This window comes from Eremomyces bilateralis, assembly GCF_010015585.1.
Source record: "Eremomyces bilateralis CBS 781.70 unplaced genomic scaffold P152scaffold_5, whole genome shotgun sequence".
Lineage (NCBI taxonomy): Eukaryota > Fungi > Ascomycota > Dothideomycetes > Eremomycetales > Eremomycetaceae > Eremomyces > Eremomyces bilateralis.
The window spans coordinates 1115247-1142614 of record NW_022985071.1 but is presented as its reverse complement, the minus strand read 5'-3'; the positions used below and the strand labels follow the sequence as shown (position 1 = coordinate 1142614).

The 27368-nt window shown below is 53.3% G+C and overlaps 9 protein-coding genes across 9 annotated transcripts; 8 read left to right on the top strand and 1 right to left on the bottom strand.

Moving 5' to 3' along the window:
• The first annotated feature begins 749 nt into the window (after positions 1 to 749).
• On the top strand, positions 750 to 2102 carry P152DRAFT_277338 (uncharacterized protein). The gene has a single exon (XM_033674897.1). It carries the CDS (start codon positions 1142 to 1144, stop codon positions 1988 to 1990), a length of 849 nt encoding a protein of 282 aa, XP_033536166.1. The 5' UTR covers positions 750 to 1141; the 3' UTR covers positions 1991 to 2102.
• Positions 2103 to 3420: 1318 nt separating this feature from the next.
• On the top strand, positions 3421 to 3723 carry P152DRAFT_370653 (uncharacterized protein; the record flags this gene model as incomplete). The annotated part of the gene is made up of 1 exon (XM_033675506.1): positions 3421 to 3723. A coding segment is annotated over one exon (303 nt), but the record flags the coding sequence as incomplete, so codon positions are not given.
• A 2216-nt stretch (positions 3724 to 5939) lies between these two features.
• P152DRAFT_512872 (uncharacterized protein) lies at positions 5940 to 7244 on the top strand (the record flags this gene model as incomplete). Its single annotated transcript, XM_033682774.1, has 1 exon — positions 5940 to 7244. Exon 1 carries the CDS (start codon positions 6132 to 6134, stop codon positions 7242 to 7244), a length of 1113 nt encoding a protein of 370 aa, XP_033536164.1. The 5' UTR covers positions 5940 to 6131.
• Positions 7245 to 8122: 878 nt separating this feature from the next.
• Positions 8123 to 9614, top strand: P152DRAFT_277418 (Alg14-domain-containing protein). The gene has a single exon (XM_033674898.1). It carries the CDS (start codon positions 8587 to 8589, stop codon positions 9538 to 9540), a length of 954 nt encoding a protein of 317 aa, XP_033536163.1. The 5' UTR covers positions 8123 to 8586; the 3' UTR covers positions 9541 to 9614.
• On the bottom strand, positions 9589 to 11189 carry P152DRAFT_456801 (uncharacterized protein). Its single transcript, XM_033679088.1, has 2 exons — positions 10435 to 11189; positions 9589 to 10363 (listed from the first exon to the last, which is right to left on the bottom strand). Exons 1-2 carry the CDS (start codon positions 10843 to 10845, stop codon positions 9689 to 9691), a joined length of 1086 nt encoding a protein of 361 aa, XP_033536162.1. The 5' UTR covers positions 10846 to 11189; the 3' UTR covers positions 9589 to 9688.
• A 564-nt stretch (positions 11190 to 11753) lies between these two features.
• Positions 11754 to 15048, top strand: P152DRAFT_277192 (protein mannosyltransferase 1). Its single transcript, XM_033674895.1, has 6 exons — positions 11754 to 12171; positions 12235 to 12524; positions 12575 to 12858; positions 12912 to 14375; positions 14431 to 14630; positions 14690 to 15048. Exons 1-6 carry the CDS (start codon positions 11909 to 11911, stop codon positions 15000 to 15002), a joined length of 2814 nt encoding a protein of 937 aa, XP_033536161.1. The 5' UTR covers positions 11754 to 11908; the 3' UTR covers positions 15003 to 15048.
• Positions 15049 to 16802: 1754 nt separating this feature from the next.
• P152DRAFT_277278 (MFS general substrate transporter) lies at positions 16803 to 19082 on the top strand. Its single transcript, XM_033674896.1, has 5 exons — positions 16803 to 17222; positions 17277 to 17577; positions 17632 to 17781; positions 17833 to 17979; positions 18034 to 19082. The coding sequence occupies exons 1-5, from the start codon at positions 17015 to 17017 to the stop codon at positions 18962 to 18964; spliced, it is 1737 nt and encodes a 578-aa protein (XP_033536160.1). The 5' UTR covers positions 16803 to 17014; the 3' UTR covers positions 18965 to 19082.
• A 1165-nt stretch (positions 19083 to 20247) lies between these two features.
• P152DRAFT_465353 (uncharacterized protein) lies at positions 20248 to 22538 on the top strand (the record flags this gene model as incomplete). Its single annotated transcript, XM_033680627.1, has 2 exons — positions 20248 to 21493; positions 21556 to 22538. The coding sequence occupies 2 exons, from the start codon at positions 20248 to 20250 to the stop codon at positions 22536 to 22538; spliced, it is 2229 nt and encodes a 742-aa protein (XP_033536159.1).
• Positions 22539 to 23414: 876 nt separating this feature from the next.
• Positions 23415 to 25678, top strand: P152DRAFT_456796 (putative ubiquinone biosynthesis protein). Its single transcript, XM_033679087.1, has 3 exons — positions 23415 to 23913; positions 23994 to 25195; positions 25249 to 25678. Exons 1-3 carry the CDS (start codon positions 23558 to 23560, stop codon positions 25500 to 25502), a joined length of 1812 nt encoding a protein of 603 aa, XP_033536158.1. The 5' UTR covers positions 23415 to 23557; the 3' UTR covers positions 25503 to 25678.
• Positions 25679 to 27368: the final 1690 nt, after the last annotated feature.

The window sequence follows — 27368 nt, the reverse complement described above, 5'->3', positions numbered from 1 at the left end:
TGCCTGCGAAGATGCGTGTATCTAATCACCTCATGATGCGAGTCGGGTGGGGAGTTTTCGAGGTGCAGGCTGTGGAGTGCCATCCTGATATGCGCGTGCAATTGAAGGATATGCCTCACAGTCGAATCAACAATTTGATCGACACCTGCATCTGAAACGATTGCGTATGTCATGCATGGTTGGACCACTAGTAGGGCAGAACGCATGCCTACCTTGAGCAACTCTCGCAGCACGAGGATTGAAGGACTCTTGCATGATAAGCATACGTACATACCTACTCTACGCTTCTCTGGTGGAAGATTGCCGCGAAATTGTCCACCTGATGATGGTTGCACAACTGAAGTATGCCATCATTTCCCCTTCCAAGTCTCCCTGGCTGTGATTCAAACCATGCTGTCTAACCATGCTGTCTAACCATGCTGTCTAGCCAAGGAAAGCTCCGAAACCGTGATCTTACATGCGCTCGAACAAAGGGTTCGGTTTTTCCTAATTATGGATTGGACTGGCCGTTTTGTTGCAACTGAATGTGTCGTGCAAGGAGTAGAAATCCAATACCTGTCGGACTGTCGGTCCGGTCCCTCAATAGTCGACAGTCAAGCCCCAACAGTCATGAGTCGATGCGAAAGGCAGATCTGTGGTGTAACATGTAATCGAGAGAAACCAATCCGCATCGCCGGAAATGACGTCTCCCACTGTCTCACAATTCGATTTCCGGGCTTGAAGGCTGTTCGGCATGTCATGATGTACGTTTAGCTTACGATCCAACAAGGCTCGTCGCGATCCGGGAATGGATCAGGAAACCTGCACAGGAGATCAAACACCTGCATCCTTCATGTCCGCTCTACTGTTATTCTGTTAACTCCGCGTGCGGTGCTCCACAACGACATCCAGTCTCCAGAGACGACCTTTGTTCTCACGCATCCAGCCACGTAGCCCGTGCCCAGAGTCTTCCACCAGCCAAGGACCACGATATCCGAAGTGCGGCGAGAAACTATGGCACCTGAGCCGGGTCTCGAACATCCATCCAGCGTCGCATCCTTTCATCGTTGAGGATTTCCTGTTGCGGTCGTCTGGTTGGTGTGCTGCAGCTAGAAAACCGAAAAAATTATACACCTTAAGTGGAGAGGCACGGCAGCCGGAGATGGGCGGGCCATGCTCAGCTTGCTATGGACGGATTCGATTATCCCGTAGGATTATTCTACACAGGCTGACTGGTCATTGGTTAAGTCGATTGAATAGCTATGTTGGCCGACTGGCGAGTGAAGAGAGGTCAGGAAATGCCGTCATGTTCGTCAATCGTCATGGCTCATCTGGCGTGGGAGAAGGTCACGTTCTAGCATCGGACATGGAGCAAGGAACTAATACGGTAATTAAATGCCCTGCTGAAGAACAAAACCACGAAACAGAAACAATGGAAGGAAATGAAGCCGCCCAAGAAGAGAGGAGGGCGCCCGCCGCCCGGGGAGACGGTTTCCTGCCTGGTGGCTGGGTGGTGCCTGGCGTCGCAGCGGGAGTGCCTGGAAAGCCGAAAAACCGTTGGCCAATCATTGCCCTCGATGAAACCCGCTCACCCAACAACCTCCACGCCCCTGCAGCCTCGAAAACACACAACACATCAAATCGGTGTCACCCCCAAATGACACCACAATCACCAGTTGCTTTACCGCGAATGACCTGTAATTGCAAAGAACAAATGACATCCGCACAGCGCTTGCAAGTGTGTTGTTTCATGAGGCGCAAGGTTGGAAGCGGAAAATACAACAATCACAACAGGCCGCTTCAGCATTTTCGTTTTCACTTCCTGTTGGGAAATTGGGCACCTCTCCGGATCCTCGACTCCACATGGACATTCAATTTGATCGCCGGGTTCGCCCAGTCCCAGAAGAAAATCAGGGATGTCCGTCGATTGCTCCCATTGGCTCCCATTGGCTTGCACCTCGCACTGCCTCCACTAATCCCCTCTCCAGCCCAACAAACGCCAAAAGAATGAAAAGCCTCCCGAAACATGAATTGGTGCAGAAACCGAGGGCCCAACACAGCAGGGCGACAAGCCGACAACACACAACGGATTTATATTGTCGTTGGCTAAGTTACCTGACGGAATGACAGTGGAGGTATCCGGATGACCGAAGGGGACTGGAGACAGGCTGACAGGAAACACAATCTAATCTCGACTCGCAGGCCCGCAGTCCACGACCACCACAGCAGCCGGCCTTACCCAGCATTAGGCCAGTAACTAACAAGATGAAATTCACACAGGGCCACCGCCCACAGGCGCACAGGCGCACAGCACCTCAGTCGGAGCACGCGCCACAGCAGCACTGCTGTGACGGCTGTGAGAGCTGTCCGTCTGCCACGCTGACGACTCCGGCCCTCCACTCCCCCGGCTCCCCTAGCATGCCCCGTATTGATTGACATTCGTTTCCACTCTCCTGTTCTCAACCTCACCTTCGCTCCAATCCAGTCCACTCTCCCTTGGTTGTTTAAATCTTCCCTGTGCTGCTCTTCGTTTTTGTTGACTCCTTACTCTCCTTAACTGACAGGCTAGACGTCTCTCTCGCTTATTTGCATTCACTTCCTTCATATATCTCGCTCGTCCACAGACTCCTTTCTTGTGGCAGCGCATTGTCAATCTTTTCAGACAGAATCATCCTGAGATTTAGCATCTCTACACACTCTCTACCTTGATATCGGAGCACAGGTCTGCTCTCAAGTCGTGAACTCCTTTTCCTCGTGAAATCTGCCATCCATATCGTTTTATCGATATCACTGTCCTCGCTCGAACTGCAGGTCAATTAGCCGCCTGTACCCGTCCGACGAAGCGAATCACCTACCGACAGTCGCTACAACTCGCGCGCAAACGTTCGACCCGTCCAGCCCACTCCACATTTGACCACGGTCCATCACAGCACACGCATCTTACGTATTGGATCCCTTCAATTCAAGATGAAGGCGACACTCTCCCTCCTTGCGCTCAGCGCCCTCGCTCTCGCCGCGCCCTCGCACCACCACCACAGGCACAACCATAAGCAGCACAAGCGCGAAGTGGTCGTGGTGACTTCGACCTCCGAGGTCATCGAGACGGTGTACTCGACCAAGACCATCTGGGTGCAACCCACCGCCGACATTCAAGCACCCGATGTGGCCACCCCGCCGCCGAGCGCTCCGTCTTCGTCTTCCTCTTCATCCTCATCTGTTGACGCTGCCTCTAACCCTGGAGGCGAGTTCTACGAGCTGGCCGCGGTGACCAAGCCTGCCCCAGTGCCGACCCCCGAATTCGTTCCCGCGCCTCCAAAGCCGACAACCACAGAGGCACCGCCCGCTCCTTCTCCGGTCGCCCCCGAACTGGAGAACCCAGCGCCGGCGTCGTCATCGTCTTCCGGGGCGTCCGACCCTCAATCCTCTCCGAGCGGCCAAACTTACACTGGCGAAATCACCTACTACGACCCCGGCATGGGCTCGTGCGGGGAATCGCACTCGAGTGACGAGATGATCGCCGCGGTGGCGTTCGGCGTGATGAAGAACGGTGCGAACCCCAACGCGAACCCGTTGTGCGGGAAGACCATCACCATCAGCTACAAGGGAAAACAGACCAAGGCCAAGGTCGTGGATACCTGCCCCGGCTGCACGGGCGCCGATTTAGATCTGAGCCCGAGCCTGTTCAAGGCCGTTGCCCCGAGTGGCGATGGAAGGGTCGCTGGCGTCGAGTGGTGGTTCGACTAGGCGATGACCAATCGCATTGTGATCCCGCGCCTCTCTATTCAGTCTTCCTGAAGAATTGCGTTGCTGGAGTCCGTTCGAATCTGTCGCAAAGGCGGATGATTGAGTGCAACGAATTATGACCATTCTAGAAAAATATTACTTTGACGGAAAGGGCGTATGGTTGGGATATTTTACACAAGGGAATTTGGAAAGCAAGGCTTCTTTGTCCATGCTTACATGACGCATCGTCAATATAGCGGTCCGACGACGACACATAGGTGAGGACTAGGACGTAGGAGCTTTGCTTCGTGCAACTTCTAGCCGTTCCCCGTCGACCCTCGCCTGTGGAAATCGAAGTCGAGCTGAGATATATGGCATCGTCGATAGATTGAAATAACGGTCTTTTCCCCATCTCTTCTGATATGTGCAAGTGAATTGTAGCTTGCGATGGTGATTCAATCATGAATTGCTGCCAGGGTCGAGCGGTCTCCGGTTACCTTTTACTCACGGAATGTCGTCCGAGTTTGGATTCATTGCTTTCAGCTGATCCCATATGTTGACTACTCGTTGGGAACAGGACCCTGCCAGTGATTGACCCGTAGGGCTGAATATCAGGATGAATTCAGGAGGTCGTGTACTCCACATAATTCCATGGACCCTCATACCGAAGCAGAACGGTCGAGGAGGTTATTAGCTGGTATCGTGGTCTATAATCTGTATTCACCTGCCGGCTCACAAACATGGCGGTAGTCATAACATAAAATCAGCTCCAACTTCAAGCGCTTAATAACACAGGCAACCCGAGTGCGCTGTATACCGTGATAGACGCTTGGAGTTGCAACCAAGGATGATCGGAGTACACCGGCAACATGGAGTCGGCCTAGGACGATATTTGAGGAACCACGGTTGTCGCTCGTTACCTTTGACGGCTGACACCTTGTTGATCCGCGAAACGGCCCGGAGTTATATACGCAAATCCTTGTAAGCCGTATGCGGTCGCTGACAGTTTGATAACAATCCGATGGATTCCGCTAAGTCTGCACTCTGTAGAGCCGTCTCGGATTACCAATCTTTAGAGAACATGATCATAGATGCTGTTGCTACATATCCCGCGTTGCGATCAAGGTTAGGCGTTCAGCTGACCAGAGACACGATTTGAGATCGATCCCGCGTCATGCGAGCCAACAAAACTCCCCTCGCCAATTTCGGTGCCCCGTCACGGAATGGTTGGAGGTGTGGATGGAGGATATGCGGATGGACGGATAAACGGGATGCGGCTGCAACGTCGAAGAGGTGGAAGCCATTGGAGGGGGGGGATCTTTTTTCGGGAGCTGACCATCGCCAGTCCACATGGGATTACATATTGGGAGGCAGTGCGGGTGGCTGTCGCATTGGATGCCGCTGGTCATGAGATCTGGGCTTTGGGTGTTGCGGGGCAGCCTCGTTAATGTGCTGATCTTTTTTTGGATATTACGGTGTGAGAAACAAATGGACTCCTACGAACATTGCCTAGGCGGATGAGATTGATTGCTTCAAAGGTGCTGTGTAGGCTATAGTACCGACGTAGCAGGAGAATACATACGTAAATCAGCAACTGGCATGGTGAATACCTGGTACTTCTCTAGTAAAAGGGAGATTCAAGACCGTGGCAGCGTCCGTAGGGAACTGGATGATGATGATGCATCAGTATTAGCAGTGCTAGTCAGAACCGAGTAGCCTAACTAGGTAGGTGAATGGGTAATGCATATTCCGAATATTCAGTGTTCCGTATTCCCTCTTCTGTTGTCGAAGGTAGCGAGAGGAGATGGTTATGGATTAGTGTGGTCACTTGTGGTGTTGGCGTTGGCTGGTTCATTTGTTGGACCTTAGTAATATCGTCAAACCCCGTCCCTGTCCAATAATAACGTACTGCTCATCCATTCGCCTCTTTGTAGTCCGACCGTTGTTCGTTCCTTCGCTCTCCGCTCTCTGGCTACCTCTCTGGCTCTCACGCATTCACCCAGTAACCTCCCTTTCTTCTTCCCTCTCTCCCATATTCTCCGCCAAATCACCACTCACTACTCTACTCACCACTCACCACTCACCACTCAGCAACTCATCCACTCCATCCCCGCATCCAAGTTCCATCCTTCATCATTCATTCGCGCCCATCATCGTCGACAATCGAGGAATCCCATTCCAGCCCGTCGCACCGCGACCTTTCGCTTCGTTTTCCATCCTCGGGACAACGCGACTCACGACATTCCAGCGCCCTTTGTCCACATCACGTCCCTTCATTCTTCTTCGCTGGTCCGAAGGTTCGGATCCCGTGCTTTATTAAGGCGCAATGGCCTCGAATTCGACTGGTACGTTGCTTCTCGCATCAAAGGGTCTTTCATACAGACCCTTTGTCCGATTTTTTTGGTCGCGAATGCTGTCGCTAACCAACCATGGATTCAGTCACGGATATCCCACCCCCTAACGACTCCAGTACCCTCTCCCCCGATCCCCCAAGCTCGCCCATCTCATCAACATCACCACCGACCAGCGCCCCTACATCCGAACCCGCGCCAACATCGATCCCTCCAACAACGTTAGTTATCACATCCATCATCGGGCCAAGCAGCGATGACCCAGGGTCCACCGTCGTTGTCACCTTGACCAGTACTCCTGACCCCAATCCAACTCCCGACGAAACCGCTACCGGCCCCTCGTCATCAAGATCCAATGCCGCACCGTCAGCCATTCCAGGCGGCAAAGATGGTGATGTAGTTGCCCGTAGCGGACTCTCGGCGGGTGCTAAAACCGCCATTGCGGTCGTTGTCCCCGTGGTAGTTGTGGCGCTTCTTGTCGTTGGCGGTATTCTTCTGTGGAGGAAACGTAAAGCGCGGAAGAATGCGGAAGAAGCGCGCCGGAAAGAAATTGAAGAATACGGCTTCAACCCGAACAACGACCCGACCCTCCCCGCCGTTGGCGGCGTCACGGAGTCCGAAATGGGCGAGAATCAAGCGGGCTACCGCGGTTGGGGAAACACCACGACCACTGCAGGGACTGCCTCCCATCGCAAGACATCGACCACCGTCTCCGGCGGCGCAGCCGCGACCGGCCTTTCCGACAATGGCAGCGTACCAGGCGGTTACCGGTCACCCGGTTCTCCACCTCTTGGAGGAAATATGGATGAACACCCAGACGACGCGCTAGCACACCCCATGGACGGCGAAACTATCGGCGCGCTGGGCGCTGGACCCGCAGCTTCAGCGAATGCCGGCAACATGCGGCGAGGGCCATCGAACGCGTCGTCGAGTTACAGCGCTGGCCAACGCTCCGAACAATCGTCGGGAGACGCCCCGATCCCTGTCGATTCGCAGCAGTACTACGACAACGGATACTACAATCAGAATGCGTACGATGTGGCCTATAACCATGGAATGGCTGGTGCGGGAAATGAAGGAAATGGGCAGCAACCGGTGATCAGAGATGTGTCGGCCCGGAGAAACACGAGGATCGAAAATCCTAGCGTCTGGCCGCAACAGGGCAATTCTGGCATTGCGCAAAATTTCTGATCCATTTCTCCCGAGCTATTGTCTATTTCCAGATGGGTAATAGGCCGTGGATTTCCGTCGAATTTTTCCGGAGGAGAATATCTGGCTTGGACACAATACCCTTTCTTTCTACCCTTTCGTCATGGCGAAGTGGTTCTCCGACTCCAGCAACACGACTTGATCCTCCCATACCCCCCGAAGCGTTCCTAGATGGGCTTTCCTTGGAGAGCGCTATGCACATGTGTCACATTCATACAGTTAATATCACCTTTCGCCTAGCACGCAGCGTTCCCGGATACCACGCCATTCCGCACGACGGGTGACGAGGTTCCAGTTCTTCTTCATGTTTTTAATTCTGCGGTTGCCCCTGTACCCATATTGGTGTGTTCCTGTTCGGCCTGCAACAATCGATCTCGAGCAACTTGTGTCAACAAAGAAGCCGGAAACCAATGCAACGGAGGATGCCAAGTAGGTGCCATTTTACATTTCAAACGGACGATGGAGAAGATACCCCACTGAGCAGATGTTGTGCTACGTCGAAGATTTGGGAGAGGCGTCAAGGGAAACGGTACGGCGGAAGTGGCAAGATGGACCGCTCAAGTCGCCATCATTGCATGTGGTCAGCGAGTATTAACGACAATCAGGGATGGGACTCACGGGGGTTGTGAGAATGTACGACGGGAGGAAAGGAGATGGGAATAGGTGATATAGTAATGTTAGCTTAGTAATTCCCCATTGTAGGTCTTACATTTGGATCTTGCTGCTGTGATTTCTCTCTATGGCCAGAACACTGAATTCCTGATAGATCATGCATGTTGGAGATAGGAGAGGTGACTGGAGACTTCTGACTTCTGATAGTCCAGAAGTGGTTAGCGTTAAATTGTGGAAGCAAGAATCTATATCGTATATGATCTGTCAGTCTCCCGACTCTCACACCCTCACACCCTCACACCCTCACACCCAACAAGATCCCCAAATCTATGAAAATTGAAAAGGTCCCTAACATGACATGATTTCAAGAAACCATAAGAACATCATATAGGATGATGGGAAGCTGAATAAAGGATTTCCTCGGTTCGCTCATCCAGCATGTTAAAAGGAGGGTATCTGGATGTTATGGGTTTCAACACGTCCAGGTTCAAATAAACGGAATATGTTAGATTTCACGTTGTTGCGGCGACAAGGAACCAAACTTCACAAGAGCATGGAATATTGCCAAACATTCTTTTACCGTGCAGTTGCTGTCAAACATTTGAAAGTTTCTTACGGACGTTGAGTTCAGCTTTACATATAAACGCTTGACCAAACCTCTTCTCCTCTTCAAGACCTCAACACAACTTCATATCTCCGAACCCCACATAAGATGGCTCACCTCAAACTCGTTCTAACACTACTCCTCCTCATCACCCTCTCCATCGCCGTCACCCTCCGGCTCCTCCAAATCCTCGCCCCGAGACGCCCACCCCCAAAAGCGCGCCCCTACCCTAACCCCCACCTAGCCCGCACCCCAGGCATCAACACCCCCTACCACCGCCTTAAGCTCCTCGGCACCTTCAACCCGCAGCTTGCGAACCAATACACCTACCTTCTCGTCGTCCTCGGCAGCGGGGGGCACACCGCGGAGATGATGGCGCTGCTTGAGAACCTCGACCGCGACGATGGGTCCGGGATCACCCAGTACACGCACCGCCGGTACGTGGTGAGCGAGGGGGACGAGGTGAGCGTGCGGCGAGCGAAGGCGTTCGAGGAGGAATTCGCGGGTGCGTGCGAGCGGGATGCAACGAGCCGCGAGACGCGAGGTGTTCCCGGTGGAATGGCGAGTCGAGACCCAGGGACGAATAACCAGCGGCCGAACTACGGGTCCTGGGACGTCGTGGTGGTGCCGCGGGCACGGAAGATCCACCAGAGCCTATGGACGGCGCCGATGTCCTGCCTGCGGTGCCTGGTGGCGTGTCTGCGGCTGCTGAGCACGCCGCCGCCGGATCCCAAAGGGCCGGGTATGTGGCGGATGAAGGCGACGGCGAGGGCGCGGCCGCGGAAGATGATGCCACGGTATCCGAACCTGATCCTCACGAACGGACCGGCGACGGCGACGGTCATGGTGTTGGCGGCCACGGTGCTGCGGTTCTTTGATTATCGAGGTGCAAATGAGGCGAACGCGTTGCGGACGATCTACGTGGAGAGTTTCGCGAGGGTGAAGAAGTTGAGCTTGAGTGGGAGGATATTGTTGCCGCTGGTGGATCGCTTTCTGGTGCAGTGGATGGAGTTGGTGACGCCGGGGAGTCGGACGGAGTATGTGGGCATCTGCGTATGGTAGAGCAGAGGGAAACCACGTCGGTCTGGGTATCGATGATGATCATAAGAATGCTTCCTTCGCTTTCACTGTACAGGGAGGATTCTACATATAATACAAGTAGGATTGGTACATAGATTTGCCAACACTACGCAGGGCAACCCCAATGGCTTCAGGACTGTGTCTGTACGTCCTGGACAGACGAAGTATCTTGCGCCGCAATCAAAGATTGCACAACCGTTGCCTTCTTTTCCTTCGGTGCCGCCATGACCTGTGCAATCCTTGCCCACATCTCCTCGCTGAGCGCCGGCGGGTCCTTCGCCACCTTCCTCTGCTTCATCATCAGATGATACTCTTGCAACGGACTCAATCCGCTCCGCGCCGCCAGATCCACCTTCCGCTGTTCCTCTGCCGCCGCCCGCTTCTTCTGCTCCACCCACTCGCGGTCGTGCCGCGTGCGGAACTTGCTGTATTTCCCACGCAGCTCGTCGATCACCGACGCCGGCATCGGCATGTATTTGAGCTGCGGCTGGAACGTCTCTTCGTCAGCGAGCTCGTCGGGGGTGTCACGATCGGTCGGCCGGGAGGGCGTGGCTTTCGGAGCACCCATCCCTTCCGCTCGGTATGGTGTCTCGCAGCCGGGAATGAACCATCGGGTTTGATGTTTGTTGTGTTTTTCCCGCCAGACTCTTCTCTCCTCCAAACGTTCTACGATTACGTCACGACCGGTCTCGGGATGCTTGCAGACCAGACGAACATCGTCAAGGCGAAGGGGGAGCTCCGCGGTAGCGACTGGGTTTGGGAGTCCCGTTGCCTTTTGATGCCATTCGGGGCTATAGTATTGAAACTGCGCCATCTGTCAGTTCCATTGAAGTCCCTGTCATCATAGTCTTCGTCAGAGAAGGGTTGACTACTCACCTGATTGAGTCCGGCCACTTTGCACGTCCTGTTCTTATGGTTCACATCGGTCGCCTTTCCGATCTTCCCTTTATCCCGACCTGCGAGCACGACAACACGGTCCCCACCACGAATGGCTCGGTCCCCTCCATGATAAGAAAATGGGACCCCGTGTGCTAGAAAGGCGTCGAGATAGCCGTACTTGGTCCGACCTTCGCCGACGTCTCGACGAGGCGCGAGGGGGCCGAGCCTCCAGTCTTCCCGCTGTGCATGCTTTGCGGCACGAAGCACTTCGTTGAGCCGCACGCGCAGTTCGTTGCTGTTGTTGAATCGTTCCTTGAGCTTTACGTAATCCTCCTTCGCGGCCTTTTGGGCATTCCGGCGTTTCGCGTATCGGATGACATATTTCGTCCTGGCGACGACCTTGTCCATGGTGAGGATGGGGTTTTCGAATGGAGATGGAGGACGATCAATGGAGAGGCTGGGAAAGTCGCATTCTGTTGGTGGATGAACGGGACGCAGGCGGATATTGGCAGCACCGCGCAAAGTAGCTCCGGGTTCCAATTGATCTGAATTGTCTGGTCGCTGGTGTTGTCGGTCTCGTCGTAGTACGAAGCTTTCACGAACAAATCCCAATTCTGGGCTGATCACGTGTGATTGGAGATGGATTTGTTCAGATGAGATCTATTTGAGGCATCAGCAATCTTTATGCCTTGATGCCTTTCCGGTTTTCGGTCAATGTGGTTCTCCAGTGCAAGGGCAACCGCCAACCATGGGAAGACCCTGGTGATTTCTTTTATTATGTACTGCTATTCCGAGGCCTACCTGCTCTTGCCTTAATAGATAATTCCTTGAATAGGTAATTCCTTAGATAATCCGGTAGCTACGGTATTGTTAAGCCCTACCAACTGTCAATCGGCTGTATCTCTTCTCACCTCCTTCAGTTAATATCAGCACTGTACGGAGTACGCGATTCAGATTCGCGAGATTCCACCCATACGGGATCCGCGAACACGGCTGAGGCTGACTGCAACAGGGGGTTGTGCAGGTGTCGCTCGTGTCAGTGGAACACGGCCGTGGGAATTGAGAGGTGTCCTCAAGGCTCAACTCCTCATCAGTCTTCATAGCAATAGTAGGCCATTGCAAGTCAGCGATCACGTTGCTAGCCCCAAAATAAATCTCCATCACGACACGAGCCCCTTGCACTACCACCGTCTACCACTGTTCAACATTTCAACGTCCTTACTGACTTCTCGTACTTCCCCATCCACGCCGCCCTTTTCTCTTCTTCTACACTCTTTAGCCCCTTCTTTATCCGGTCCTGTTCATCTGGAGAACTTCCAGTCTCATAATTTCATACTTCCCAGCTTCATCGCATCGGCGTCAAGGCCATCATTACGTGTTGGCTTGCGCGGCATGACCACCACTTGCAAGAACTTGTGATCCCTCTCCGTAACCGCGCCTCCCGTTTTTCCGGACGATACCGTTTGTTACCATGGCTTCCAAAAGCCGGAGCACGGCCTATACCAACGAAAAGTCGCGAACACCTCCCTCGACAACCGCAGTTAAACCGAATGGACGACCTGTGAAGTCCAAGTCATCTGCACGAGGGTATGCCTCCGATGGCGTCAAGAACACAAACATCCTCTCGCTTCCCGGGAGCGATTGGCGGCTGCTGGCGGTTCTCACCGTCCTGGCGACCCTAGTGCGCCTCTTCAGGATATACCAGCCCAGCAGCGTGGTCTTCGATGAGGTCCAGTATGTCTGATCGTGCCAGTGTTGAGCTCCCTTTGGAGTACGCGTTGCTAATCGATCTCCCAGCTTCGGTGGGTTCGCTTCCAAATACATCAAAGGCAAATTCTTTATGGATGTCCACCCGCCGCTCGCTAAACTTCTTATCACCTTTGCCGGCTGGGTGGCTGGCTTTGACGGAGATTTCGACTTCAAGGACATCGGAAAAGATTACCTCGAGCCCGGTGTTCCATATGTCGCCATGCGATTGGTCTCGGCCATGTGTGGTGTCCTGTCCATTCCCACGATGTTTCTTACATTAAAGGCGTTCGGCTGCCGGACCACGACTGCAGCTCTTGGCGCAGGACTGGTCATCTTTGGTAAGAAGGATTATACGCCGAACATAGGACATTTGCTGATAAGACCACAGAGAATGGACTTGTTACTCAATCGCGCCTTATATTACTCGATTCCCCCCTCGTCATCTTCACGGCCTTGACTGTCCTGGCCTGGACGAACTTCACAAATCAACATGAACAAGGGCCTACTCAGGCATTCACTCCTAGCTGGTGGTTCTGGTTGGCCGCGAGTGGTCTCGGACTTGGAGCGACGTTAAGCGTCAAATGGGTTGGCCTGTTCACTATTGCTTGGGTCGGTAGCTTGACGCTGGTTCAATTGTGGACGCTGTTGGGAGATGCGGAAACCACCACTCCGGTAAGTTCGCCTACGGAAACATTGATACATCTGATGGCTAACTCCATATGCAGAGGCTGTGGTTTAAGCATTTCTTTGCTCGATTCTTCTGTCTGATCGTCATTCCGCTCACGTTTTACATGAGCATGTTTGCGATCCATTTCGTCTGCCTCGTTAATCCTGGTGATGGTGATGGCTTCATGTCCTCCGAATTCCAAGCTACCCTCAACTCTAAGGGCATGCAAGACGTCCCAGCCGATGTCGCCTATGGAAGCCGGGTCTTGCTACGACATCACAACACCCAGGGTGGATACCTCCATTCGCACAACCATATGTATCCTGCCGGGAGCAAGCAACAGCAGATCACTTTATACCCGCACAAAGATGAGAACAATCTCTTCCTTCTGGAGAATCAGACACAGCCTTTGATGGTCAACGGGTCGAATATCGAGGGACCTTTGGCATGGGATCAGTTCGATCCGACGTGGATCGAGGATGGTGGGGTTGTTAAGCTGTACCATTTGACTACCCATCGTCGACTTCATTCACACGACCAACGCCCCCCGGTGACCGAAGCTGATTGGCAATTTGAGGTTTCGGCGTACGGCTATGAAGGATTCGAGGGCGATGCGAATGATCTCTTCCGTTTCGAGATCGTCAAGTCCATGTCTGACGGGGAGGAGGCTAAGAAGCGCATTCGAACCATCCAGACCAAATTCAGACTGGTCCACGTCATGACCGGCTGTGTCCTCTTTTCTCACAAGGTCAAACTCCCGGATTGGGGTTTCGAGCAACAAGAAGTTACCTGCGCCCGTGGCGGGACCTTGCCCAACAGCATCTGGTACATCGAGTCGAATGCCCATCCCAAGCTCGGTGAGAATGCGGAAGTCGTCAACTATCGCAACCCTGGATTCTTCGGCAAGTTTTGGGAACTCCAGAGAGTCATGTGGACCACCAATGCGGGACTAGTCGAGTCTCACGCGTGGGACTCCCGTCCACCAAGCTGGCCAGTTCTTCGGCGGGGGATCAATTTCTGGGGTAAGGATCATCGCCAGATCTATCTGATCGGCAACCCCATCATTTGGTGGTCCAGCACCGTGGCTGTGGCGCTATACCTTGCCTTCAAGGCCATTGCCGTGCTTCGATGGCAGAGGAGTTGCGGCGATTACCAGCATACCGCCTTCAAACGATTCGACTTCGAGATCGGAACGACCGTCCTTGGATGGGGGTTCCATTACTTCCCTTTCTATTTGATGCAGCGCCAGTTGTTCCTTCATCATTATTTCCCCGCACTCTACTTCGCCATCATTGTTTTCTGTCAGATATTCGATTACGTTACCAACCGGTTCAAGAGCTTTGGGCTCAAGGACAAACCCATCATCGGGCAGAGCCTCGCGGTCATTTTCCTCGCCTTCAGCATCGTCGCCTTCACCCTCTACGCTCCGCTTTCCTACGGAAATGTGTGGACCCAGGACGAGTGCAAACGGGTCAAATTATTCGGTACTTGGGACTGGGACTGCAACAACTTTCACACTACGGTAAGCCCACTTGGCGAATCATCGAGTGCATTCGGTTCTAACCGCGCGATCCTAGTATGACCAGTACTCCGCTGTCATTGCTCCGAGCGCAGCGGAGGCTGTCCCATCGTCTGTAGCACCCGCCGCTCCGATCGGCGAAGCCCAGCAACAGGAGCCTCCTGCGGAGAATTCGAAAGTGACTCCTCAGGTCGAACAACCTCCCCCAGTGGTGGATGGGCAAGTTGTGATCGGTCGGGAGGAGAACGTAGAATACCAGTATGTCTAATCCATCCAATATTGCGCCAATTCATTCTAATACGGCTTGTCTTTTGTAGTGACGAGCATGGGAATACTTTGAACGACGAACAAGTTTCCGCTCTCCAAGGCAAGGTGTCCTTCCAAACCCGTTACGAGACGCGGACTCGTATAGTGGATGCCGATGGCAACGAGATCTCGAACGAGGGAGTAGCGCCTCCTCACCCGGACGTCGAAGGACAGAATCCGGAGACGGGAGATGTGAACGAAGAGGAGGCGAGCGATGCGCCCCCGACCGTGCCCGCTGAGGGTGTGCAGGCCCAGGACCGTGTAGCGGACATCAACTTGGAGGCCCGGCCGGCGAGCGAGGGCAATAATGAGGCCACCCAATGAGTGAACCATAAGCGAGTGTCGACCTGTACGATAGATTTGCTGGCTTAGGAAAAGGCGGCGCACAGCCACCTTTGCGGCGGCGTTCTCTTCTTCAATACCTTGATCTCAGGCAGGGCACTAATTTCGAATTTCCGCTTGGAGGTAATAGGTATGGGGAAAAAGAAACTAGGGTCACCGAGGTTGTGGTTGCGGGACACTCGTTAGCGCTACCGTCGTCGGTTATGCCTGTATGTGGTGCAGGTGCATGCTTCGTCATTAGCGACCTGCAGTCTCGGACGAAAGGAAAACACATTATCCGTAGAAACCAATCTCATATCCAACATCTTTGAACGTCTCGTTTAACGGGATACCGGCTTTCGGCAGTGGGATGATCCGAGTAGCAGTCTTGGTCCACGATGAGTCAAGTTTCAATTCCCATGCTGCAATTGAAGCTCTTGGTCTACCTACCAGTAGGTATCTTCGCCAATAGTTGCTGACCTGCAGTCTTGGGAGTCCAATAACCGGAATCAAGTCTAGAACAAACTTCCACGTGGCGATGTCACCAACTCAATAGGGCCGAATACTATTTGAAATTTCTATTCAGGTATCCCAACACCATCAGTAGATGGAGTACTCTGTAGTTCTTTAGACCGTATGTCTATATGTCATCACTCATCAGTACTAATCATAGTGTGCACGATTAGGGAATAAGTGATTACAGGTCACAGGTTTTTCCTCTCCTTCAAGTCCGGCATCCGACTATCCATCCCATTTCTTGAACTGCACCTATACAACTTTACCAGTGGTATCTAACTTACGACACCTTTTGTATTTTTTCTTAATCCTAGCTAGTTCTAGCTATGAACCATGGTATTTTTTAGCCTCGCCGTCATTAAAACAACCTGACCTAAAAACTAACATTCTACTTGCTCCTGCGATGTAATTAGGTCGAACCGAGTCAGCAGTACGACGTCTTTCGAATTTCGACCTTCAGTTCAACTACGCGCTAACTATCCCGCTCCTAATTTTCTCACCACTTATTTCCACTATTTCCACTATTTCCCCGCATGAGTCCCGCAAACCGTCACATAATCTCCCTCCCCCGCATTCGGCTAGTTGCGATTCCAGTGTTTGGTGAAGAGACCTCAGCTCGCAAGACGCAACGGCCTCCCCAATCCCCATTCTCGCTTCTCTTCATCTTTCAAGACTATTCATAATTATTCCCGGCCGTTTGATCCAATACCAGGGTAATTGCCCTGCCTTAAATACGAGAAGGAGCAGCGTTACCCTGTAATTCCATGAGGTGGATGATCAGCGCAGGTCCAGTGTGATGGTGGTAATTGGACTCTGGCACCTGAGTCACGCCCACCAGTTTCATCTGACCCAACCACAAAGGCAAAGCTAACAGATGTGGCTAGATTTCGTCAATGGTCTCTCATTATGTCCTAGCGGCAAGCACTCGTTGCGAGATGAAGACCCATAGACTTTGCCAGCGCGCCAATCCTCAGTATCCCGTCCGAACATAGTCTGGGCTTGATATCTCCATCCTGAGCCGCATTCTGGTCTAGGCTTAGCCCACTGCGGAGACGCGGAGTAATGGCCTACCATGTGCAAATGCTTAAACCCGGAGGCCTACACTGAACCGGCCCACTCTAGCGCTAAAATGTAGTTCTAGGGTAAGGATTCATGAGACGGGAGACTTGGAAAAGCATGTTGCCAACCTCGCGAAGGCCTGGGACGACGCTGTCGTACGGTATCTGCTCTGGACGTATCATTTCCTCCCCCCCGCCTCGCTTGATAACCGCAACCTCGGGGCCGGCAGTCTAGAATGTTTTGCCCAGCCCTTCTAGTCCATATGTACTCCGTAGATCAGTTGAAATCTCGTTTCGCGTCGAGCCTAGTGTCCAGGACCTCCTGCTAGCTCTGTCTGAGTAGGTTTCTGAGCATAAATATTAAGTCTTGTACTTCCACCGTCGTTCATTGACTTCACTGCACTCCACCCACTGGTTGTTGTTTTTTTAAAGTCATTCAATATGGAGAAAGCAGAGCTTACCGAAACCAAGAATGGTGATGCCACGACGGAAGATGTCGAATCCAACGAGATCTCGCGTGAGGAGACCTTGACGGGGAAGATTGATATGAAAAATAGCCGTGCATTCAAAGGGGATGATTCTGATGGCAAGGTTGACTGGAACCTCCGGAATGCACTGGCGGCTGCTTTCCTTGCCATGTTGTACACCGGTTCGTAGTCTGGCAGGTCTTCACACTCGGGACCGATTGCTCATTCAAAAACAGGTTCTCAGATCATCCTATACTTCGTGGGAGGTGGACTGGATTTCATTGCTGCCGATATTGGCAACACCGAATCATCGGGATGGCTCCCAGTCGCCAACACACTGGCCATCGCTGCCCTGGCTCCATTCTGCGGCTATCTACAGGATTTGTTCGGCAAACGGTATATCGCCATGACTGGCGCCCTATTGATCTGCGTTGGCATCATTCTCATCGCCACGGCAAAATCCTTCGGCCCAGCCGTCACAGGCATGGCTCTATCAGGAGCTGGTGCTGCCATCGGCGAACTCACGGGTTTAGCTGGGTAAGAAGTCTTTCGTGATCCTCAAAACGAGAACTGTTGGCTTACAACCTATAGATTGGCTGAATGCGTACCTGTTAAATTTCGTGGCTACTCCCTGGCTGTTGTAACAGCTTTCGTCTTTCCATTCACCCCCTATTTGCTTTACACGGAGTTGCTTCAAAGGGATACCAAATTAGGATGGCGATGGACTGCGTGGATCTCGCTGTAAGTCCTAGGAGACGGGCATACCAAGAAATATGACTGACCAGGCTCGAGGATCTACAATGGAATCACCGGACTGGGCCTTCTCTTCACTTACTTCCCAAATCACCACACCCGTGCTGACGGGTTGTCACGTCGTGCGATTCTTGCTAAAATCGACTACATTGGAGGACTGTTGTCCATCATTGGACTAACCTTGACGTGAGTGTGCGGTAACATCTCAACACTGATCTTAGGTGCTGATTGTTGTTATAGGCTTGTTGCCCTTCAGGCTGGGGGCTACTCGCATCCCTGGACCAGTGCATACGTTCTTTGCTGTCTCCTCATCGGCATCGCCCTCCTCGTTGCTTGGCTCGTTTGGGAAATCAAGTTTGCCAAAAATGGCATGATTCCTCTCGAACTATTCCGAGGCCAGCGTGTCGTTGGTGTGGCCTACGCGATGGCCTTTGTCGGCGGCATGAACTTCTACTCGATCCTTAACTTTTACCCCTTGCTTTTCAAGGCCGTCTACATTCACGATCCTGTGGGGGTTGGCCTTCGCTCCCTTCCAAGCGGCATCGCCACCACGGCCGGCGCCATCGTCTTCAACTCGCTCCTTTCTACCTTCAGTAACCACAGTCGCGAAGTTATCATAGTCGGCCTAATCATCATGACCGCCTTCGGTGGAACGGTCTCTACCGCCACTCCCGAAAACCCCGTACGGACCGTGATCCTCTCCACACTGACGTCTTTTGGAGTTGGCGCTGCCATCGTCCCGACTGCCACCGTCGCGATGCTCGCGACCCCCGATGCTCTCATCACGACCGCGGCCGCTCTGTCACTTTCCGTCCGCGCCGTCGGTGGTGCAATCGGCTACTCCATATACTATAACATCTTCGTGAACAAGCTCAGTGGGTTCCTGCCGATCCAGGTCGGCACTTACGCTGCGACGGCGGGGCTCCCACTTGCATCACTTGAGAAATTCGTCATCACATACTTGACGACCCCGGAAGACATCATGACCGTGGAGGGGGTGACGCCTGCGGTGGTGGATGCGGCCGCGCTGGGATCCCGCTGGGCTTATTCTTTGGCGCTGCGATATGTCTGGTGGACTAGCATCGCGTTCGGTTCTTGTGCAATCGTTATCTGCTGCTTCTTGCCATCCACCAAGAAGTACCAGACCAACCGGGTTGCTGTCGCTTTCTAAATCATGGCTACGACGCCATAGAGAAATATCAGTGTGGGATTTCGGGAGGGCGGTCACTGCATATATCTTAGTAATATAATTATATTGTTCCGGGTGCACTATATAGCAATCTTGACAGTATGGTATGATTGCGAGCCTTCAGGTCGGGTGGACCCGTCGAAACGATTTGCTGGTTCATCCCTGGACTTCGGGGACTAAGGGAATTTCCATCGCAGGCCGCAGTCATTGGGTCAGTCTCAGGGCATCCACTGAAATTGCCTGACTTTTCCCGTAGGCTGATTCTCGCCGTCTGGTTCGGTATGATCCGAACAAGTAATTAGTAATGCCATGTATACCCCTGAACCCCTGTTCGTGCCCAATTCTAATATGATTACCTGCGAGACAGGATGAGCACTCATCCAGGCATTTCAGGGAACATTTCATTGCTGATGACTGCCTGCACCCTCCATCTTGGAATTGGGATCCCTATTTCTTGCATTCCGTAATCGAAACTGAGGGATACCCAGCCTCCTTCGTCCACATCTCCGGACTTCAGACAGTCGTATGTAGTTCGAGTACCGTACTACTTTGGAGCTGGAGGCGTGAACCGTGTGAAGCCGTGGACAGGTTGAATCCTAGTCTGCCCTGCGCCACTAGCCCTCCACTGTTCGGTGTTGAGTGCTGACAACAGAGCGTTGGCCAGTCTTTGCTTGAGCACTACAGGACATGATCCTCTCCTGCTGCGCCTTGCGGCTGAGCTGGCATGGTCCTGTCGCACCACAACCTCGACATTTCCTGCAATGGACTGTTGATTTGGATCGAGTCTCAAGCGCGTATTGATCGGTTGCATACATTGTCGAGACACTGCCTCGGCGGGAATTCGGTTCCTAGCAGTGTTGAACTTCGCCGCCTCATACCTTGAGTCTTAACGAGGAGCAAGAAGACAGGCAGGCAGCAATCAGTCAAATCACGTGCTCGAGGCTTGGTGGATGGTGCACGTGCCGTTGGCCAAAGCGCACATCGTCCCACTCCCTCCGTTCCTCGACATCGCTTCACGTTCAGCTGGCGCTTCAGTTCAATTGACGGTTCACGCTCCCCTTGATTCCCAAGTCCCACCCCGAAACCCTACAGGAACAGAACCACTGTGACCCGCTCGCCCTCCAAGCCTCAACTCACCTGTCGCCTCACCATTGAACACTCGACCACCATTCATTCTGTACCTATCTGGTGCGCATTGACGACTTCCTCGCCCCTTCGACTGGAGAGCAATCCACAGCCTCCTCGTCCCCCACCCCCAGTGAATCATGGAGGCACACCACCAGCGGGGACGATCGCCGTCCGTCGGCCAGCAGGCGATTAAAAGACAGACGCCCTCCCCGTCTCCTCATAGCTCCTATCATACTCCTATGGTCTCTGCGGGGTTAGGGCTGGATCAGTCGCTAGTCGGAGCGTCGAATAGCTTCATATCCAACTTTGACAGCAACCTCAATTCCGCCGGACAACATCCGTTCAACCTCTCAAACTCCGACTTCAACCAACAACCACAGTACTCACAGTCTCAATCCCCCTTCCTACAGCCGCAGGGAAGCCCCCAGAATCCTTCGAACCCTTCGTTCGGTCAACAGGGTGACGGTCTTTTTTCGCCTGGTCTTCTGGACGGCAATAATCCCTTGCCCAACGCGCAAGACTCATACAATCAACAATTCTTTCAGAACGGCGGGGCGAACGAGGACCCGCTCGACCCCAATTACTTGGTGGATCCGCAGTTGCTCGGCGGAGGCCAGTCCGTTGACCAATCTATCGATCCTTCAGCGCTCTTGAATCCAGCGAGTTCTGCTCCAAACCACGACTCCATTCCTGCTCATCTCCTACAGCCTGATATGCGCCATTCGAGCATCAGCCCTCAGGCGTCGCCCTCTTTAGTACAGGGTGGCTTTTCCCCGAATCACTCTCGTCACGCATCGCTTGACCCTTCCAGCGCTGCGTTTCCGCCGGGGACGGGTGACTGGAGCGGCATGCGTTTTGGGAGCCACCGGAGGACACCGTCCGACCAATACTCCGAGGTCTCATCTCAACCATCGCCGTACCTAGGCAACACGGAGCCTTACGATCCCATTGAGCATCCCTCGCCATTAATGGGAGCCCAGGTGGATCCTCAGATGGCCCAAGGCGCCGCCATGTTCGAACAGATCACCCTGTCCGAGAATCAGGTCCATCAAGGGCACGGATATCCTGGTGTCTCGCCGCATCACAGCCCACATATCTCTCCTAACCTCGCGGCACAGCAACAATCGCTTCCCGCCTTCACCTCGGTGGACAACTTCGGCCTCAATCAGTCAATTGGAGGGCCGTACGACGACGTGTTCCAAAACCAAAATCAAGAGACGTTCCCTTCCGCGCCGGAGAATGGCATGTCCATGAACAACGGCCAAGGATCAATGCCAACTCCGGGGATTCTGATTAGCTTTGAACCGCCTTCACGACAAGGGAGCTTCGAGCCTCCCAAGCCCGATGTGAAACAAGAGGACACTCTGCAACCACCATCACGGAGTAAGCATCCATGCAGAATTCCGTGCCATTGACCTCAAAACTGACTGCTCTGCTCTGCACAGGTCCAAGCCGTAATCGCGAACGCGCCAAATCCGACCCTCATGCTGGGCGATCTCGCGGGTCCACACCTGCTCTCGAGGATCGCCTCTCACCGAACCATGCCCGGTCGTCACGCTCCCCATCCCCGTCCGGGGTCGGGAAGAACCGCCGCTCGTCCACTTCAAGTGTGCCCCATGACCGCGAATACATGCTCGGCCTCGCCAACCCTGACCGGCCAAGCTCCGGCGCATCGGGCGAGTCGGTCGGATCAGGCAGCAAACGAACCCAGAAGCACCCTGCGACGTTCCAGTGCTCTCTCTGCCCGAAGCGGTTCACTCGCGCCTACAATCTACGCTCGCATCTGCGCACGCATACGGATGAGCGCCCGTTCGTGTGCACGGTGTGTGGCAAGGCATTTGCGCGGCAGCATGACCGCAAGCGGCACGAGGGCCTGCATTCCGGCGAAAAGAAATTCGTCTGTCGCGGGCAACTGAAGAGCAGTAGTCAGTGGGGTTGCGGGCGGCGGTTCGCTCGCGCTGATGCGCTGGGCCGGCACTTCCGATCGGAGGCCGGTCGGGTGTGCATCCGGCCTCTTCTCGAGGAGGAGGCCGCGGAGAAATCCTGGGATGCAGCCGCGGCGTCGCAGAGCCAGAGTCCCGGCATGCACGCTGGCATGATGGGCATGGAATCCGGCCAAATGGGCCCTGGGATCGGAATGTCGACATCACCACAGCCGGGATTCGAGGGCTACAGCGGCAGCGCGGACCCGGCTGCGCAGATGCCGTATCGGCTACCCGCAGCGCTGTTGGCGCAGTATCCGACTTTAAGCAGCGTCTGGGACTCGTTGCCGACGACGACAGTGGACGATCTTGACGACCGAGGTGGAGATATCAGTGGGCGGAGCAGCTACGACGCGGGGAGTGGGTATGAAGATGAAGGCGAGGGGGAATTTGGCGACCAGAGAATGGGTGCCAGTGGATGGGTGAGTGATTCGGGGTACTACTGATGTCGTGAGCAGGCGACAAGTGGTCGATCCGAAGGACGCGGTTGATCTAGAATGTGTCGTTTCGTCTGTCCACTTCACGCCCGTCTCTCATCCTTGGTTTGCCTTTGGTTTCTGGACGTCCTTGATGAACGAAGCGATCATCTTGATGCCGCTCGAGCTCATGCGTCGCTTTCTCTGGGTCAGCAGAAGTTATGATTTGACGCTGAATCTTCCATTTGTTATCACGATTCGATTCTCTTCCCGTTTTCGGGAGTTCCTCCCGACCGGAGGGCTCCCCACGTCGGGCTTGTTTACGGCCAACCGCAGCGATACCACATTTGTTTCATTTTCTTACGTCGATTCTGGCATGTTCTGCCATCTTATGATACCAAGATCTTCTTGTCTCTTTGTATATACTGGAGGCACATGGACCGCGAAGGGTTCCGGCCATTTTTGGAACATATACGGAGGAGAGGACTACGAGCCTGACGCGATGCTTAGATCAATAGAGGAATTGCAATACTTGACGACACTTTACAACAATTAACGCAGTTGTTCAGCAACCCCCTTTCACCTGTGGCATTTGATGTGCCGTGTATGTCTACCGCATGCTAATAAGTGTGATATCCGATGTCGACTGCAACAGATACTATTAATAACCGGACTGCTGGAGTCGGGTTCAGAACACAGCTCATAATATTCATGTTATCAGTTATGTGATCACCCGGAACCTTGTCGGGAGAAGCCGTGATCGCAGCCAGGATTGTCACGTGCATGTCGGCAAGTCGGACAACGGTAGCGTGATGTCAAAACAGCCAGACAGAAGCAATTGGATTTATTCTCCGAAAAAAATCGAGAATGACCAAATACACCAGCCCCACTGTCCCTCGTGCTTCTATCTTTGGTATAATGTGGTTCAGAACTCTTAGATGAGTTACGCACCTCTGTCCGCTCCTTATTTCCTTGAAATCGCCCCATAAGTTCCATCTGGCTGGCGGAAGGAAGTCCACCAGTGACATATCGTATATCGGGCTTCGCAAATGCCACCGTTCTTTGGCATCCCCCGAGTGCATAATACCTCATGGATCTGCAACGCATGCACGCAATCCCTTCGAAACACTCCTCTTCGACTTGAACCATGCCGGCAGCGGCTAGCTGGTCCATCATGGATTCCGCAAATGCGGGCACAGGCCACCAAAAGCGGTAATCGATCGCATGGGACGCCGAATCCGAAGCGATCTCGACAGCGAAGGCGAGTGTTACTAGCAGTAGGGGGTACGGGGCTGCTAGCAGCGGCCACGGTCAGCGATGATGCGAAGCATGCTGCGAAACATGCTGCGAAGGCGGTAGAGCGGACGGGCAGCATCGTAAGCACTTTGGCCGTTTGCGTTAACGAGTAGGTGATCCATCCGATCATCCATACATCGGAGATATACTTAGAGAGGACATTTGCTAAATACTTTCCTATGCGAACAGCTACCGAGTCACCCTTAATCAAGACTATCAAGATGCCGTGGCCTTCGATACCCTCCTCAAAGCCTGCCACAAACGATGTGCACTTCGAACACTCAAAACAATGGAACGGAATGGGTCGATCTTCATCAAGCTGGGTCAGCACCTGAGCAGCCTGAATTATCTTCTTCCACCGGAGTGGTGCGAAACCTTCGTCCCGCTGCAGGACAAGTGTCCCGTGTCCGCGTTCGAGGAGATCGAGGCGATGATCCTGAAAGACACGGGACGGCCCTGGTCGGACTTCTTCGACGACTTCGAACCCACGCCCATCGGTGCCGCGTCCCTGGCGCAGGTCCATATAGCGACGATGAAAGAGACGGGCCAGAAAGTGGCCGTCAAGGTTCAGCATCCAGCTCTGGACGAATGGGCTTCGCTGGATCTCGCTCTTACACGCTTCTCCTTCGCAACCCTCAAGTACTGGTTCCCCGAGTACGACCTCACATGGCTTTCCAACGAGATGGAGCTCTCCCTCCCCCAGGAGCTCGACTTCGACCACGAAGCAGCCAACGCGAACCGTATCCGCGAATATTTCGCCCGCGTGCCGAACACTCCGCTAGTCATTCCCCAGGTGCTCTGGTCACGCCGCCGGATCATCGTCATGGAATATCTCGCGGGTTCCCGGCCGGACAACCTCACCTATCTCGACGCGAACCACATTGACCGGGACGAGGTAGCGGCGGCGTTGGCGCGCATCTTCAACGAGATGATTTTCGGGACCGGAGCGCCCCTGCACTGCGATCCGCATGCAGGGAATTTGGCCATCCGGCACCGGCCCGCCTCCTGGTGGTCCCTGTTGAGTCTCCGCGGCCGGCGGAACTTTGATATTGTGCTCTACGATCATGGACTGTACCGAGACATTCCGGAGGACATCCGCCGTGGGTATGCGAAGCTGTGGCTCGCAGTGCTTAACGCGGATGAACCGGGCATGCGGAAGTATGCGAACGAAGTGGCGAATGTCGGGGATGAGGACTTCCCCTTGTTCGCGAGTGCCATCACCGGACGGGATTACAGCGCGGTGCAAAAGGGGGTCGGAGTCGCCTCAAGGGATCAAGAGGAGAAGAAGATGATTTCTCAGGCGCTATCGGAGGGGTTGCTGACGGACCTAGTTCAGCTGCTGGGAAGGGTTCCACGGGTGCTCTTGTTGATTCTGAAAACAAACGATCTGAGTATGTGATATTCTTTCCCCTTTGCCTGATATTAAACGCTGACTCCACCGCAGCACGGGCGCTGGACGACACTCTCCAGACGCGTCGCGGCTCTGCTCGGGCGTTTCTTATTCTCGCCCGATATGCATCCCGCACGGTATACGAGGAGCAGCTGGAACGGCTCCGGGGGAGCTTCCTTCGACCGTCGAACTTTGTCAGCTTGGTGCAGGCCTGGGGCGCCTTCGTCAGTATCCGGATCAAGCTCCGGTTCTACGAGATCTGGCTGGGGATGCGAAGCAGGATTGGGATGGACCCGGTGACCATTTGAGCTTCACATTTTGACATTTGAGCGTCGATTATTGCGTAGCGTTTAGAAGGGAGAACTAGCGGGATAGAGCAATAGAGCACTATGTACGGAGTATTAGATATCTAGAAGCGGCCGTGTAGTTGAGGTTAGTCGACCTCGAAGTGTAGGTCAATTTGACATTACTCTTTCGAACAGTTTCTAACCAGCACTTGTACTGTGCATTTTGATGAACACTGCTATCAAGGCCGGATGACATCGGCGGAAGGATGAAGCATGATATTTACACGTATTATTTCCGAGGTAAGTACTGTGAGAGGTCAGAGTAATGAGTGAGTAATCCGGTCAAATCGTGCACAGGCCCCAGCAACCACGAGACGCGTCAAAACGACTCTAGATCTTAGATGATCAATACCTTCATCAATTTTAATGATGGAATGCTCAATTTTGGGTGAAATTAGCGGCAATCGGCGTAAGGATGCCGATCTTACGCCAGAACAGCGATCTGCAATCATTGCAATGGTCGACGCGGGCCTAATGTCTAAATGAGCGATTGCCCGCAAGGTCGGATGCTCGCCCTCAACCATCGACTATACAATTGAGAAGTTCCGTACGCAACGAACATTCAAGTCTCTCCCAAAAGGACACCGTACCAAGATGATCACGGAACCTGACTTCCGATATCTTCAACAACAAATTAAAAAAAGCCCGAAGGTCACACACAACGAGCTGGCGCGGTCCCTCACATGCGACCAAGGCACCCCGTCCAAGTCGACCGTCAAACCCGCGCTCCGGGGGTCCAAATAATACCGCAAATGGCGTATGCGTAAGAAGATCCAATTAACGGAAGAGGGAGCCCGTAAACGGCTCGAATTCGCAAGGTACTGGCTTCCTAAAATCGAGCAATTGATTGCTAGTCTAACTGTGCTATAGCCCTGCTTTACCCCGCTAATCGCTCATCGTATAGGACATCGAGTTTTCCGATGAATCAAGCGTCCAGAACCGGCCGCACCCCCTATGTTGGGTCTTTTGCCTTCCGGAGGACCATTTCAAGAAAGATACAGTCCATAACGGCGAACATGTGAAGGCTGAGATATCGATAATGGTCTGGGGTTGTATATCGAGGCGTGGCAAGAGCGAGTTGATCATTATGGAGCGAGATGAGGAGGCTGTAAAAGGCGGATTTACGTCAAAGTCGTATATACAGGCTCTCGAAGAGGGACTCCTACCGTTCCATACGCCAGAGAAGCTATTCATGCAAGATAACGCGCGGATTCATACCTCAAAGTTGTCGACTAGGTGGTTCCAAGACCATCAGATTGCTTGCATCGATTGGCCACCTCATAGCCCAGACCTGAATCCAATTGAGCACATTTGGAAGCAGATGAAAGATTATTTATACCGAAAATACCCGGATTTTGGTAGTCTAAAGGATAACCAGGTCGATAGGATCAAGATGATGCGCGCAATAATAGAGGCCTGGGATTCCATCGGCCAAGACAAGGTAAACGCGCTAATTGAGAGTTTACCGCGTCGTCTGCAGGCTGTACTTGAGGCAAAGGGCTGCTGGTATACTAAATATTAGCCTGTTTTTTCCATCTATGATGTTTCTAGAGAGGTTAGCCTTTGTAATAGTAATGTATCGATTGATTTATATTGGTGATGCATTTTGTGGTGGAGTGAAAAATGTAGAAGTACTGATACGTGATTGATTGATCTATCTAGGAGTATGGGAGGCCTCGGAGGAATAGGAGGTAACCACACATGATACTAGCCGTATTGGGATGTCACCTGACTCCCAACCTCTAGAGGATTTACCTCAGCAAGCTCAGGCCATTATGGTCATGCCTGAGGCAACGAACCGCGCTATACCTAATTGGTATGGTCCTC